Here is a 16,220-nt window from a genome sequence, read left to right as displayed (position 1 = left end):
AACATCTGAGCCAAGGCATCGGTAAAGGTGTGTTCCATGCATGCAAAAATAACAATAATAAAGGAAGGGTCATCCTAGCCATTTTTTGGTTTCAAACAAATAAATGCATCATGTCTATATTGGCAGCACAAAGCTGAAATGATCTGACAAGATCTAGATGGAGGACTAGTAACTGAACACTGAATATTTGTTAGATTTCTCTGTGCAGAGACATTTCTTAACATGAACAGGCGGTATTTGGTTAACCACAGCATGCCTGTGTAAAGGTCTGGACTAGCTTATTTGTTAATAGAGGTGATGGGGCAGCGTTCTCTAGCTCACCCATCCCATTAGAACATCTCCATGTAGCACACATGCAACACTGAAACATAGAATTTGGTTGCCTAGGCAAGTTAGGGAGTTCAAAGGAGCAGACAGGATGGCACAGAAAGAGACCACATGGTTCAAACTGCTTGAGAATACACACAATGGAATACAATTTATGAAATGCACTTTTACTGGTGATGAGCGGCAGCAAGACAAACAGGCTGGGAAGAAAATTTAACGAAACTCATAATTAAAGTACTAACTGAAACGTGAAAATCAGAAAAAACTAGAAAGACACACTTGAAGGGAGAAACACTTTCAAAACTACAAATAGTATAAGTCCTTCAGACTGTAAAGCCCTCTCCCATCGTGACTCTCTTCTCCCTAACCCATTATCTATCTATGTATATAAAATGCTAAGGGTTGTCTATCACATAAAAACTTGCATACCACTAGGTCCTATACCTTGATCTTGGTCTTGATCAAGAGCTTATGCCATGATACACATAACACGACCCATGAATTGTTTGTGCAGGGTACCTCAGTCACATAATTGAACTTTGGGACATGTTCACCTCAACCGGTGACATGGCTACATCCCATGGATGACAAGGAAAGAACATCAACAACATTGGCTGACAGTAAAGCTCATTGCACAGAATAATCAGACAAGTGTTAACTCCACATCTTTATGCCACAAAAAACATGATCCGCGACCAAATTATTATGTATATGGGAGAGTTTTCTGTCTAAATATGTTATTGAATTTAATACGGAGTTACACAAACATAAATACAATGAGCATTTAATCCTACAAATTACATGTATACACAGAAGCATGAAAGAACACGTAGTTTATCCATTTCTTCATCCTTCTTCTGCACTTACGGCAGTTAATTGCTTATCCAAATACTACTTGTTGTTGCCATAACAAATAATGATGTAATAGTCAAATACGACAGAGAGATATCGTAACAAACAGAAGCACTTTTCACATGTGAGGAGCCAAATAACTGCAATGGTCTGTGTTTGTCTGTCTGTCTGTCTGTTGCAGCACTCATTACAACGTACAAATTACTGTATATGCTCACGTATAAGTCGGGTCTTGAAACCCGAAAAATCGATCATAAAATCACACCCCGACTTATTCGCATGTTCAAAAATGTGACACTTAATTTTTTTTTTGCATCTTCTTGCCTCCTCCAATCTCGCCTCAGTTTCCCAGACACATCGAATTTTGTTGCAGCAGCATAGTTATCAATTTCTTTCGCTACTTCAATGACGTTTAATTTAAAACCAACTTCATATTTTCTTCTGTTCGAACGCTCCATCGTAGATAAAGGATGCTCTTATGATAAAGGTGTATGAGGGTGTGAGATACAAAAAACGCAAATCAGAGCTAATGTTGCTTCGAAATAGTTCGGGTATTACCATGTGGTCATGTAGACATAATATAGAGCAAGAGAGAGAGAGAGGTTAGGAGCACACGCTGATACAGCGCATTGCCACACCTACAGTACACAGAAAAAATGGCAGTGTGCTCCGTGGTTACTCACTCAGGTGGGCGTTAGCATATCAGAATCTCTTGGACCAATAGCGTGAGTTTTGCACAATCGACTTATATGACCGACATTATAAAATACCAGAAAATATACTGTAAAATCAACTCCCGACTTATTCATGAGAGAACTTATCTGCGAGTATATACGGTAATCATTAAACATCAGTTACCTTGTGCTACTGAGATCTTGAATGGATGACGCCAGTTTTAGCTTTTTATTTTTTATTTTTTTCAATTCCTTTTGCTCTCTCTCTCTGAAACCCTGCTAGTTTAAAATCCATGGCCTGGAGAAAATGAAGGTGGGTGTTTCAGAAAGAAGCTCCGCTGCTGTAGCCATTGCAGTGACAGAATCCTCCACTGTTCACTACAAACTTTTTAATGGGCTGTCTCCAGATGTGTATTCTCATTTGGGAATTATGTTTGGCTTTGTGAGACTTCACTATAACAGGTCTATCTTATGGTTAAGCTACTGTATCTCTTATGTATGTTTAATTTTTTTGTTCCTTTTTCATTATTTTCCACTGATTTTTTTTATTATATTGTTCTGTTTATTTATTTGTTTAATTATGTAGAGTGTTTGTTATTTTTATTCTCTTTGTCTATTTTTTATTATCTACAGGTTGTGTGTCTTGCTGTTCTCCTATGTTTGTGTATTTTGTGGGTGGTTTCCCCAAGAGCCAGTGCTCCCTGTCTATCTCCGCTCAGAGACTGTCCCCAGCTCTATAAAGACTTATGGGAAATGCAGTCCTCTGCAGTTCATTTGAACGCACTCTGGAGAAGATGGTGGCTCTCAGCTGTAAGTTCCCTGCTTTTGTTTTTGCTATGTTTCTGTTTTTTTAAATTCTCGGCTCTGATTTTTTGATCCTCCTTATTTGATTTGTGTATTTAGGACTTTGTTGCTGAGGATCGCCTTTTATCTGCTATTGAGAATTTTGCTGTTTTTCTTTCAAGTTTGGAAATAAATCTTTCTTTTATAAAGATTCTTTGTTTACCCTTTTTGTATAAGACAGAGGTTGACGATTACCCCCTCTCTTGTGGGGAATTCTGATTATTTTTTGGACATTTTAAACTTAAGAAGTCAAAGCCCTATAAAGTAGGCCAACGCCAGCGTGAGGAGTAGGCACCAGGCTACCCTTGGGAGTACCTGTTCTGAGTAGACTGGTGGGATTCAGGCATGAGACATCAGATTCATTTTTCAATCCCTCACACCACATTGCCTTTTTCATGTGCAGTAAAGGACTTTACTGCCATAACTACCCTGCCATCTTATCCTGCTCAACTGGAAGATTCTAAAACTACCCACCAAATCACAATGTGCAAAGAAAATCAAATTTACCCGTCAGGCATTTTTTATGTTGTTTTCAAATGATCAAACATGCTGTTCGACTGCTGACCTTTTGAGTATTTCAGTACCTCGGAAACATTACTTCATATTAAACTCTTCTTGTGATTTGTAGTTGATATGTTTTTATGAAATCTTGCATTAAATGCCAATATATTAAAAATAAGATTGCATATGGGGGAATAGACACAATTAGCAATGTGTAGACAAATACCAGGTGGTCATTAGACTGTGACAAACCTGATGCCAGCTTTTGATGCCCTCGACAGGCAGAGGCTATCACTGGCTTACTTGGTAAGCTGAAAGTCAGATCCTGCAAGATAAAACAATCTTCATGGCTTCAGATGTAATTAATATTAACAGACGCTTCTAGTGACGTAAGCAGTGCAAATGAACCGTGGCTGTCACAGCCTTGAATTTTCTCCATCACGTTGAGTGCAGCTTCATTGCTTGTCTTGGCTTTGAAATGGAACACTGATGGATAAGCTTGTTATGCAGATTTTAAAAAGTAAAAACCTTGCTCTCCTTTCAAAAGTTGTTCTCTTTGGGGAGTCCTGGAAGCACATACTCATGTTTAATAGTGCTGTTTTTGTGCTTTCTGGGTAAAAATAGGGGTCTGTCTGTACTGTGTGCTGCCAATTCAGCTTATTTCACAAGGAGTAAAAAAAATGCACAAAGCAGTTCTATGCCATCATTTTAAAAGCTGTGATGACATTGTAACATGTTTCCTTGAGTGAAAAAGACATTCAGACACTTCCCTCTTGGGTAAAGATATTTTCTTTCAGTCCTGTCATTGCTGCTGTATATTCTGTCACTTTGATTTGACAGCTCAACAAAAGACGGCATGCTAATCCGTTTATTGACTATATTGTTTCTTTGACCGTAAAGAAGTCAGAAAACAATTCTGCCTTAGTCAGATGTGCTTAATTTCCAAATATTAATTAACACGATGGCTCACACTTAGTTTATATGGAATGCTGGAGGAACTGTTTTTTAATGAACAAGAACACTAACCTTACGCTTATTTCATTTTTATTGCTCTCTTATCTGTAAAATATTATGGATGAAATTATTATTCGTCCTTGGCTGGCATTGCTTGCAGTTTAAATGGAAACAGCAGCTCAAAACTTGGATGGTTTTGTCTTTTGTGAGTGCAGGGTGAGTCTGTAAGATGAACAAAAGTGTGTCTGATCGCGCAAATCTAACTCAGACTGGTTTCTGATATCTGATTAAATTTGTTTGTTTTTTTTTAGAAAGCTCAAATATATTTTAATGCCTGTCACTATTCCAAAAATAACAATGAAGAAAACAACATGGACTCAGAGAGAGAGAGAGAGAAAGGTTAGGAGCAAGCACTGATACAGCGTATTGCCGCACCTACCACATGACAAAACTCAGGACCCGAGTGCAGCCATGCAACGGGTGACACCTCAGCACCACACTAGTTCAGATGGAATGGAACGGTGTGAGGTTTTTTATGGTGGCTGGAGTGCCAATTCTGCCACCAACTCCTAGGTTTTTCCTGCAGGTTGGAGGGCCTACATGCAGGGCTGGATGCGGATTAACTTCATACCCATGACGGACATGGACTGAGATCTACATTTTTTGCCTTGTGCTAAGACAAACTCATTGCTCCTTTTCATCACCTAGCACAAACGCTTTTTAAATAGCAGTCAATGAAACTAATGTGGTGCCCCATGCCCTCAGCCCCAGCACATATCAAACACTGGACATCGAATAGTTCATGAGGTGAACCACAAAGACGCACTGATCACAGTGTTTGTATTGCGAAAGAACATTGACTGCATTTTATTTAAGTGCCTATTTTTGAAATAAATTCCAGTCATCCAGAGTCCACACAAAGAAGAAAAACGGAAAACAAAAAGTGCAAAGTTAAAAAAAAGAGACAATAAAAATAACTTGTCTCACAACCTCTGAGGTAATAGTTTGGAAATCCAAAAATAACACCCAGCTTCTCCCTTTTACTGCTTCCATACCTCTGTCATTTCTGTATCCTTAGAGTCTGAGTCATAAAGCACTGTCCATTATCTTCATTCTTTTCAAAACACTCTCTTTCTCACCTCGCCTGTTTCCCAGATCACACGCCAACCGTCGGTTTCTTGTTTATTGCAGTTCAGACACCGACTTGCAATCTCTTCTCTTCCATGTACTCTCTTCCTTGAGTTCAGCAGTTCCAAACACAATATTTGGGACATAAGAACATAGACAAACTACCGAGAGGCTACTCACCAACTTCTACTACTTCATGTCTTACTTTACATACTCTTCAATCACTCTCAGCTGACTCTTGATGGTCTTCTCTGTCACATTTAGCTCCCAGCAGTATGTAATCCTACCTAATTTGCCTTTCAGTCTCACCCATGCCTGCATACACATGAGGCCTTCCCCTGCGATCTCTAGCAGATCCCCAGCACAATTCGAGACCCCTTTGAAAGCCAACATGCACTCCTGCACACGTGTACCCACACTCCAGGTACGTGCAGAGACACTTGGCGATTTATACTTGCCCTAGTCTATAAATACTAAACCACACTCATGCCAAGTCAACTTCTAGTGGTACTGTGACATACACTTTCACACTTTCCATTTATTTATATTGTAAGATTTCTAAATTCTTTTGGGACTCCCCCCAAAGGGATGACATGCCGAAGAGCTTCCCAAAGTGCGATCGCCGTGTTATCTATGGAAGATAGCCTATCGGTTGCTGCGGCAACAGCAGGCTCCCGCCAATGTGGCAGTTGGCCATTAAAACAAATCCGAAATGATCCCAGTCGGGCTATGAGCTCCTGCCGTCGATGGGTGATGCAAGGAACATTATAACTGCAGGGAACAGGATTACTTGGTCACTAACCCTGCCATGTCCCTGTCTGACTGCTGTGTCTGTGTATAGGAGAGTGGCAGATCCCGCTGCAATCAATAAACATGCTGTTCCTGTTTCAAGCTGAATTAATTTGGTTTTGCTAAAGTACTGAGACTCAGCCTCGTGTTTTGGGGTGCAAGACAGGGACTCACTCATCACAATATATTTAATTGGGATGTGCCAAATGGAATTATGAGATGGTCTCTCATATCGAACCATTCTAAAAAGTGGCAAGCCTCAGAGAAAGTCAAAAAGCCTTGTTAGTTTTCTTCTCTCCACTTGATGGCAATGAGTTAATCACTCATACAGCATCTTTCTTGTCCTGTACAGGATCATGGAGATTCACAGCTTATAACCTTTGGGATTTTTGGCATGAAAAATCTGGTGGATGCACAAGGGTCTGGGAAAGTAGTGGAAGACCCATCATGAGTAGCCATGTAGAGGGTGTGGGTGTGAATGAAGTATCAGTCACAAGTCACCAACATTATGAGGTGACAGTTGATCATTCAAATGAACAGCTTCAGTGCCACCTGTAGGGGAAAGTTTAAAAAATGCCATATGAATCCAACAAAGAGCAGAAGCTCCCTGGGAATGTGCTACTTCTTTGAACTGCAGCTCATATGCTGAACCTATACATAATCCTTCACGGTAACCATAGTGGAGATATTAAGACAAAAGAAACATGATGCAAAATAACAGATGTACTTAACTTGCTTTAAAATGTAGCGTTCACTCCTAACGTACATTGAAGAACAATTTAATATATACACACATACAGCCATGAAATAATACATTTGTCTTACAGTTCTTCACTGGGGTCTTTGATGATTGCATTTCCATCTTTCAGAGAAGTTGGATGCATTTCTCTTAGCACAGAGTAAACATCACTTCATGATGCAATATTTACAGGTTTTCCTGCAAATTCACCTCTTTAGAATGGTTGTCCCTTGCCCAGTTTTATTCCCTCTAATGGCTGTTTTTATTTCAGTCAATCATTTCGGTTCAACCTACACTTGATGACATCAACCATTAGCACACGTTTGTTCCATTTGCTTAATCAAGGACCGGGTTGTATGTCTACAAAGATCTCACTTTTTAAACCAGAAATTGGTCTTTTACTATGTAAGTTTCTTTCTTTAAGGACAGTCAGGTATCTTATTGTATTGCTCCACTTTTTGCAAAAAAGAATGTTTTGAACTTTAAAATATGACACACTAATCCAGAAGGCTTAAAAATTACTGTCAAAGACAAATACTTTTTTGAACTATCTCAGGTGCCTAAGACTTTTGCACAGTACTGTGTATGTGTGTACATAATTGTCGCCACCAAGGAGCACTCCTGCTCCCCAAACAACCAACGCACACAGGCTTGGACACAAGTTTCCACAAACAATGGGTTTTATCCCATGTTAAACTCTTCCAGGAAGAGTTTCCCACACCACCAGTGCAAGTACAAGTACAAATCAGTACTGCAAGCACTCTCTGTCTTCTTCTTTGTCTCTATCTGCTTCCTCTGCTACTCTAGCAAGCTGTTTCCTCCTCTTCCCAACTCTGGCTCCTCTTTTTATGTAATCCCTGGAAGTTCTTCCAGTGTTCCAAAGGCTTGGCCCGGGAACACTTCTGAGTAAGGCAGGAGCCATACAAAGTAGGGAATGCCAGTCCCCACAGAATTCCCTTGTGGCACTCATGGAACCCAACAGAACTGAGCTGAAGAACTTCTATTCCCATGATGTGCTGTGGAAATTCAAGGCACTGCCACAACCCAGGAAACTTCCATCTAGCACACCTGGGGACACAATACCCTGTGCATGCTGTCTCCCCCTGCCCTTTGAAGCTGAGGGCATCCCAACCAGGCAAGGTTCCTGTTCCTCACAATACATTAACATTATTTGTATTCAGTATGCACACATATATTGCAGAGAAAAAAACCTAAAAAAGCTCAGGAGCCACTAAGCAGAACTAAACTGTGTTCATGTCCTGTCAATTACATCAGTATGAGAGAGAGAAGGAAATCAATTCAGCCTCAGAGTATTATTGAAGCTAGAAGACAGGCAGTTCATCAGGCAGTAGGGATTCCTCAGTTTCTGTTAACATAATAGTTAGGGTCAGTGAGGTTTGCAGGTTGTGCTGGTAAAGAAGAGGCACCTCATGGTCTTTGGTTAAAAAAATGGTGCCTTTTAAATTTGGCAGGAGACCAGGTAGAAATATACCTTATTTGCTGGCAGCACTAGGTGCCAGGCCACCTGAGATTCTTTATAAGCAACTGAAGTCTTTGTGGTGCTGCTAACATTAATAGCCTTTAGAGGGAGTTCTAGCCTTGCATGCCTGCAGCAATAGTAGAGCAGCCATCTATTCAGAAAATTATTCCAGAGTGATGCTAGAGGGACCCCAGTAGGGTGTTTAACACTAGAATCCCTGAAGCCTACGAACAAGGTTGAAATGCCTGCCACCTTAAATTCCTTTGCACCTCCTCATCAGCGTCTTTTGTTTTGTAAATGTGTCAATCAGCTCTGACCACACGCAGCCTGCTATCCCGTACCCCACCGATGCAGCTGAAGTTCTTCCAGCTTAAGTCTGTTTATCTGCGTGTGAGGTGCCTGGAGTTGTGTAGGGTAAATAATATACCGTTATTTGGAACAAATGCGTTTCATGTGTGTTCCATGTCTACAACGAGCTGTGTAAATGTAGGATTACACAAAATGCGTTATATAAATAACTAAAACAGAAACTTTTTTCATGCTGTTGTAAAAATTGATATAATGTTGACATGAAATTTATAATGTGTGAAGACTGATGTTCAAATACTTTCACAAAAGGCATAACAAAACAAGTGCACGTTTATTCAAGAATATAACCAAAGAAAACAAATGATTCAGTTTACATGTTGCTGTCAATGAGTAAGAACCAAAGCCCATTTATCAATGGCATGGGTGGGTCAGAAGAATGGCTGCTTCTAAATAAACCAAATAACGATACATTATTTACCCTACACAACTCCAGGCACCTCACACCCAAATAAACAGACTTGAGCTGGGAGAACTTCAGCTGCATCGGTGGTGGATGGGATAGCAGGCTGCTTGCTGCCTGTGCTGATCAACACATTTGCAAAACAAAGACACTGCTGATGAGGTGCGAAGGAATTTAAGGAGGTCCAGCATTATGACTTCTTTCATAGGCTTCAGGGATTCTAGTGTTAAGGCTGCCTCATGGCAGAAGAGTGGGTAATTTTGGAATCAGGAGATTAGTTGGGGGCTTAGGCTCACTGGTGGGAGGATGAAGCCAAAGTCAAGAAATAAAATCAAAGAAAGAGGGCAAAGAACTGAAACGGTTGTTGAGTGCTTGGCAGCCAATTGTGTGAGCTACCTCACTGGGTAGTGTAGTGCAAAAAATATCAAAGTTTCACAACTGTTCTGTTAATGTAACTTTTATCCTTTCATATGTTTTCTTATCTTTAAAAAAATCTCACATAACCCACAAAGGGTATCAGAGGAACAGTACGAATACACATCAGTTATGTTTCCTTGTTTTCTAATCTGAAAACACTGGGTCACTCTTAATATAGTGGCAGGTTAACAAAGACATATGTGGTTACTTGTATGGTGAGAACAGTTTATTCCTCGATTATCATCCCAGTCCACGAGTGGATATAGGTGCCATTACAGATTGCATCTATGGTGTATCAGGTGTTTAAATAAAAGCATAAAACTTTGTTAACTCATTGAAAAGTAATTCATAATAAAATTTAAATACTCTGACTCAGACAAAACTGCAGCCTTAATTACAAGAGTTATAATGAAAGGTGCTATTCATGTAAAGATATAAGAAGTTTGCTCTGACAGTAGACAGGGATATATTCAAAACTGGTTAGAGCAGGCTTAGAGAGGAAGTTTTTTTCTGTTTATTTTTTTTATTTCTCCCCTTCATGGATCTTTTCTTGTACAGATGCGTTTAAAAAGATGAGGGTACTAATAACAGTAGTCTGTAATGAAAGTAAATGGACTCATACATAGCATATTTAACATTTAGATCATGCCTTACCTAAATAATAATAAATAGAAGAAAATCTTAATTACCCTTTTCCTAGTTTTGTCTTTAAGGAAAGGTTTGATTATGGTATATAATGCATGGATGTACCAAGGCTGGTTCACAAAGTGGATTCCTCCAAAGCGGGCAGGGAAGCTGTCCTGTTGAGAGGGAAATAAACAGAATGTGAGCCAAAACAAATGACTGACACCATAATAATTATTACCTACTGTAAACCCACAGCCTAATCCCAACATATTATTACATTTTTCCTCTCTGCTACAGTATGTTCTATCCTTGCAGCTAAACTTCTAAGTATGTTCTCAGGGAGACCACTCATAACATCTGACCTTTATATCTGTCTTGATCATTTCAGCTTGCACTTCTCATATTTAAAAATGTCTTGGAATGCACATTTCTTAATATGCACATTTTTTTTCCTTAATTAAAGGAATACACCCACAAGTGATATTTTTTATGTTGCTTTTCCCATGCAATTTGCAGTGATGGCTGAGAAAAATTTTTAACCTCACATTTTAATGGATAATTTAGATAACAAAGTTTCTGATAGAATTGGTGTCTATGGAGACCAATGCTGGAGCACAGCAACCAATATAAAAATCATCCATATCACATGAAACACATGTCAGTCATTGCAATCATAGCTATATGTTCATAGCAGGCAAATGCATGCACTTTTTGCCAAAATATTGTTAAATAAATACTTCTGGAAAATCACAGTCTGTTCTGTCTTGAATTGAAGAAAGGACACTTGAAGTATTTATTTAACAATATTTTAGCATAGAATACACACTTTTTGCTCATGTGAGCATATGACTGAATGATTTGATTCATGGATTATGTAATGCAAGTAACATGAGATTTTTTCCTTGGATGTTTTTATACTGTTTGATGTGGTTCAGCGTTGGACTCCATAGATGCCCATTCTATTAAAAAGTACGTTATCTCCTGTGATCCTGCGAGGAATGAAACTTTCACAGAATAAATGTTGGGGTGCCAATCCATTTCTCCCTGTTTACTTCAATGTCCTTAATTAACAAAAGCCAACAAAAAGGGCACTCAATGGCGTGGTCTAAAAACATAAAATAAAAGGCCGCCTCACTGAAACTTTCAAAATCAACTCAGTTTCTTGGCTCTTTGTCTGACTAGGGAGCTCCGTCTCATGAGCTTCTTGGACAACAAAAAAATGCCACCTTCTGGCCTACTAGGAATACATGCTCGTGTGACCGTAAGGGGTGGAGTCGGCTGCCCTCACTTGGGTGCCTTCTCAGCACTGTGGAGGGAAAGGGAGAGGACATGATTAGTGCCAGCGCCCCCTGTTACTCCAGAGGGGTATTACGCACTACAGACAAGCCCTTAAAGTGCTCCACTGACACACATATGTGATACTCCGTTCTCCATGAAAAAACAAAGTTGATTTTTTTTATCTACAAGAAAAGTACATAAAAATATCATTTTTGGGTGGAACATTCCTGTAAGTATGAGATTTATTAGTAGCTACATGCAGCACTACCATAAGATTAAGATTCAGTGTCACTTGTGTTTGTTGTAGCTGAGAAATATTAAATCACATCTACTCAGAATTTTTGTTGGTCTGATACAAGAGGTCTTAAATACAGTATATTAGGAGTGCAGATTGTGTGTATGTGTCTTAACCTTACACATCTTTGAAACAACAAATATCTTAATATACAATTCTACTGGCATTTCCAAGCTTTGATGCACGTATGTTTATATTGCACTTTTCTGTCAAATAATTTAACAGTCGTCTTAGAATTTGTGTAGTAGCCGAACTATGTGTAAACTTACTGTCTTAAAGTCCACTTGCAAACAGATTTAGAGAACTCAACTAAATCCATTATGAGGTTACCCCTAAATATCTGAAAATAAATCAACATTACTGATTAACACAGGGCTATTCAATTACAAATTCAGTTGGGCCAGATTTTCAAACCAAGAAATTTAGCTGGGCCAGACGTTTTCAGTGGCTGGTAAGTGGCAGATAATGACAAATTTTAAACCAACACGAATGAATGTTTTGAAAAACAAGTAATATTTATTCATTGTTTCCTTTTTAAATTTGGTCACATCTGACACAGGCACATAAAAAGTGCATTAAAAAACAATAATAAAGCACAGAACAGAATCTGAGGTAGTTGCATTACTTTTTTCTTTTTTTGAAATAAATAAATCTAAATGTTGGTCATATCTGACCTAGGCACATTTCAAAGTGCATACAAACAAAATCATGCACAGTATTAGCAATAACGTTTGTTTCCCTTTTGAAATAAAATGAATATTTTGGTCATAGAATAATAATAATTGTTTATATTTATGTGCCATTTTTCTCACTACTTAAAATGCTTTGTGCCCCACACAGAACACAAACCCATGGTCTTTTTATAACAAGGCACAGTAAAATAACCAAATCATTTATAAAAGAGCAATTACTGTACGTGTTTAAAATGCTGAGGTGTTAAAAAGACACTTCTGTAGAATGAATGATTCTCTTTCATGAAAACAAATTTTTGACATACTGCCACCTATGGGTAAACAACAGAATTTTAAAGACTACTACTAGAAGTTCTTAAAGGATACAGATAGATAGATAGATAGATAGATAGATAGATAGATAGATAGATAGATAGATAGATAGATAGATAGATAGATACTTTATTAATCCCAATGGGAATTCACTGTTGCATGGGCTGTTAGGGGGGGTCTTGGGGGAAAGCACTTTGTGGGGGCTCAGGGCACCTCCTAGAGAGAGCTGAGCTGAGTGACAGTATCAGGGTGAGAGGGGAGCGAATAGTAAAGGAGGAGGAAGAGATTCCCTCAGAGAAGCGGCTCCTTCGACAGGTCGTCACAGTATCATAGACTTCCACCACCACTACTTCTAGCCACACAACAGCACACTGCATTGTGGGTTGAATGGTGCTAGGCTACACTGAGTGTTGCATTCATGATCTGTAGGCCTACTACTGTAGGAAATTCTGAAGGCTCATGAAATGTGTTTTTCTCTACAGTACATTTCTGGTGGGACCATGGGCTGGGCTACTTGAGGCCTACAGGCCACCGTTTGAATAGACAAAGATTTAAAAAAAAACAAAAAAACAGAACAATACTATTATGTATTATGTTTTACAGACCAAGGGCTGCTTTGTCAGCCGAACTGAACATACTGTAGCATCACAGGTTTTCAAAAGCATGAATATGCTTGTAGTCATCCATGAAGGAATGAAAGTAACAGCTGTGTGCCAAAGACTACACAATTTCTCAGTCTGTATTGTAGGAAATGCATTGTTTTACAGTATCCAGCAGGGCCTGGCATCCATAGACATCTGCACTGTGTTCATGAAACACATATCAGTAACGTTATGAGAAACAACATTTAGCTCAAGTTTTGCTGCACTAAGTCTGTGTGTGCTAAATTCTTAATGGTAAAAAGGCTTAAACTGGCACAGGGTCTGGATGATAAGCACAGTTTGACATCTGCTTTTATATTTGACTAGCCAACATACCTATCAAAGATAGGTAATAGAATAATTAAAAAAATATTTGCAATCTCTTGTCCTACATGTACCTACAGAGACTTTCCTCTGTAGTTCCGTCTGTGAATGTCTCTTTTCCGGTGTTTCCTCTCTCACGCACATTTCCATCTGCTTCCCAGACTCTGTCATTATTTTTAAGGCACTTTTCTCACCTCCTCTCTGGTTTTACACCTGCCATCTTTGAAAGCGACTCACTCAGTATGCCTTGTACTCCTTTTCTCCTCCTCGCCCATCCCACACTCATGCTTCATCTTTCTTTGTGTAACCAAAGCCAAACTGACCAATCACATCAATGCCAAACTGGCCAATCAGATTGCTCAGAGGGACTGAACATACAGTAGATGTATTCCACAGCATTACCTGTTGGCAAATTCATGTATACAAAAGGTAAGAATGCTGCCGACATAACAACACGCAATATTTGCTGTGCTTGATTGTGCCATCAGTGTTACAATGCTGTGAGCGCCAAAGTATAAATAAAACAAAATAAAAGCACTCAATTAAATGCTAAAACAAATGGGGGAACCTAAATAAAAACAGTAGTCCAAAACAATACCGACATCAGTCCAATATAAGTTTCTTTCTTCACTAATGAGACAGCAGTTCACATGTGCTATTGTATCAAGAGAGTTTCATGGAACAGAGGATGTTACATTGGACCGACTTCCCGGTCTCACTGCAGACAACTCACTGTGATGTGAGAACGTGAAGGTTTTGTTTTGGGCACCTGCAGGACGGCCCTCCTCAGTTCATTTGTGCTGTCACTTTCTAAATTCAATTTTTTCTCGGTGTCCCCCTACCAAGAAAAAGGGCTTTGCTTTTACCCATAAAGACATGTAGTGTGCATACTATTTCATGCATTTTATCAAACAAACAGAGATTTTGTTAGTTTGCTGCTGAATATTTTCATTATTTAAATCTGCTGACTATGCAAGAGTCTAAATCCCATAATAAACAGACATGTATGCCCCTTTTTTCAGGAAACATGTCTTCTGAAAGATCTACTCTTTCATTTGATAACAACCATTTAAAACAAACATGTTAAACTACTGAAAACCAATCAGACACTAGAAGACACTAGAAACCTGTGTCATTTGATATTATTGTGCCTCCTACAGACATGCTTTCTGTATGTAGAGCCCCACAGGTACGACGGCATAGGGAGACATCTCTATTCTTTTTTGTTTTAAAGAAAGGTAATTAGCTAGATAAAGCCCTCTGATTCCATGGAGAGCTGATGAATTATGCACTGTGCTATATGGCAGGTACTTAGTTTGAACAGAATGAACAATTTCAGTGACCTGATGGTTCTCTGCAGAGATGTTTGCTGATGCTTCACTGAATTACAGTGCTTGTAAGTGCGCTTTTTTATTAGATCGGGGATTACTCTACTGCAGAACTAGATTTGCCTCTCTGGGACTTTGACTTTATGATTTCTTTACCAATTAAAATTCTGCTGCTTGATATACTGTCATGTAACTACATCAAAGCATGGTTGTACTTAGAAATGAACAAACCCATATAATATTCATATACTGTATATTACGACTGTAGCTAACGGCTATTTTGTTAATCAATTCGTTGCCGGATTACTATTTTGATAATTAGGGAATGTGAAATAATGCTTGTACAAAAATGTAAGCTTTCTGTTCATAAATGAAAAACGTCTTGTTCATTGCACAATGCTCTCCTTCATAACAATATTAGGTTCCTAAGGTCAAGATTGTTACATGTATGGGGTTGTGAATTTCCCATTGGGATTAATAAAGTATCTATCTATCTATCTATCTATCTATCTATCTATCTATCTATCTATCTATCTATCTATCTATCTATCTATCTATCTATCTATCTATCTATCTATCTATCTATCTATCTATCTAGATAGAAATTCTTAAGTTCAGGAGCTAATTAACATGCTACCTGTCACCACTCTCTAGCACAATGATCTGTGAGTATTACTACCTTACCTTGAAATTTCTCTCTTCCTCCTCTCGAAACTTCTAGTACAATCCATCCATCCATTATCTAACCCGCCATATCCTAACTACAGGGTCATGGGGGTCTGCTGGTGCCAACCCAACCAACACAGGGCGCAAGGCAGGAAACAAACCCCAGGCAGGGCGCCAGCCCACCGCAGGGCGTGCACACACACACACCAAGCACACACTAGAGACAATTTAGAATCGCCAATGCACCTAACCTGCATGTCTTTGGACTAGAGAGTACCCGAAGGAAACCCACGCAGACATGGGGAGAACATGCAAACTCTGCGCAGGGAGGACCAGGGAAGCGAACCTGGGTCTCCTTACTGCGAGGCATTCTAGTACAATTATACGCTTAAATTGCAATTGTCAAAAAAGGAGGTGGCAAGAAGTTATGTCACTAAATGTAAAATCTAGCTTAACATTTTCAAGACTGTTGTCAACATCAAGATGTTTGAAGGCGAAAAACATTAACCAAAGTTTTCCAAGTGTGATTTTACCCAATAGATTGCAACATTAACCACAAAATGAACTGAGACACTATTGCTGTC

At 39.0% G+C, this 16,220-nt stretch overlaps 1 protein-coding gene across 1 annotated transcript in view; it reads right to left on the bottom strand.

The window, feature by feature from the left end:
* The window catches only part of LOC114653900 (clavesin-1), a 182,807-nt gene that overhangs the window by 63,522 nt on the left and 103,065 nt on the right, over nt 1-16,220 (bottom strand). Inside the window, exon 3 of the mRNA XM_028804452.2 lies at nt 10,163-10,273. Coding sequence (XP_028660285.1) covers nt 10,163-10,273 — 111 coding nt within the window. The remainder of the gene's footprint in view (nt 1-10,162; nt 10,274-16,220) is intronic.

Source organism: Erpetoichthys calabaricus, chromosome 6 (assembly GCF_900747795.2).
Source record: "Erpetoichthys calabaricus chromosome 6, fErpCal1.3, whole genome shotgun sequence".
NCBI lineage: Eukaryota > Metazoa > Chordata > Cladistia > Polypteriformes > Polypteridae > Erpetoichthys > Erpetoichthys calabaricus.
The sequence above is the reverse complement of the archived record's forward strand: the minus strand, read 5'-3'. Positions and strand labels throughout refer to the sequence as shown.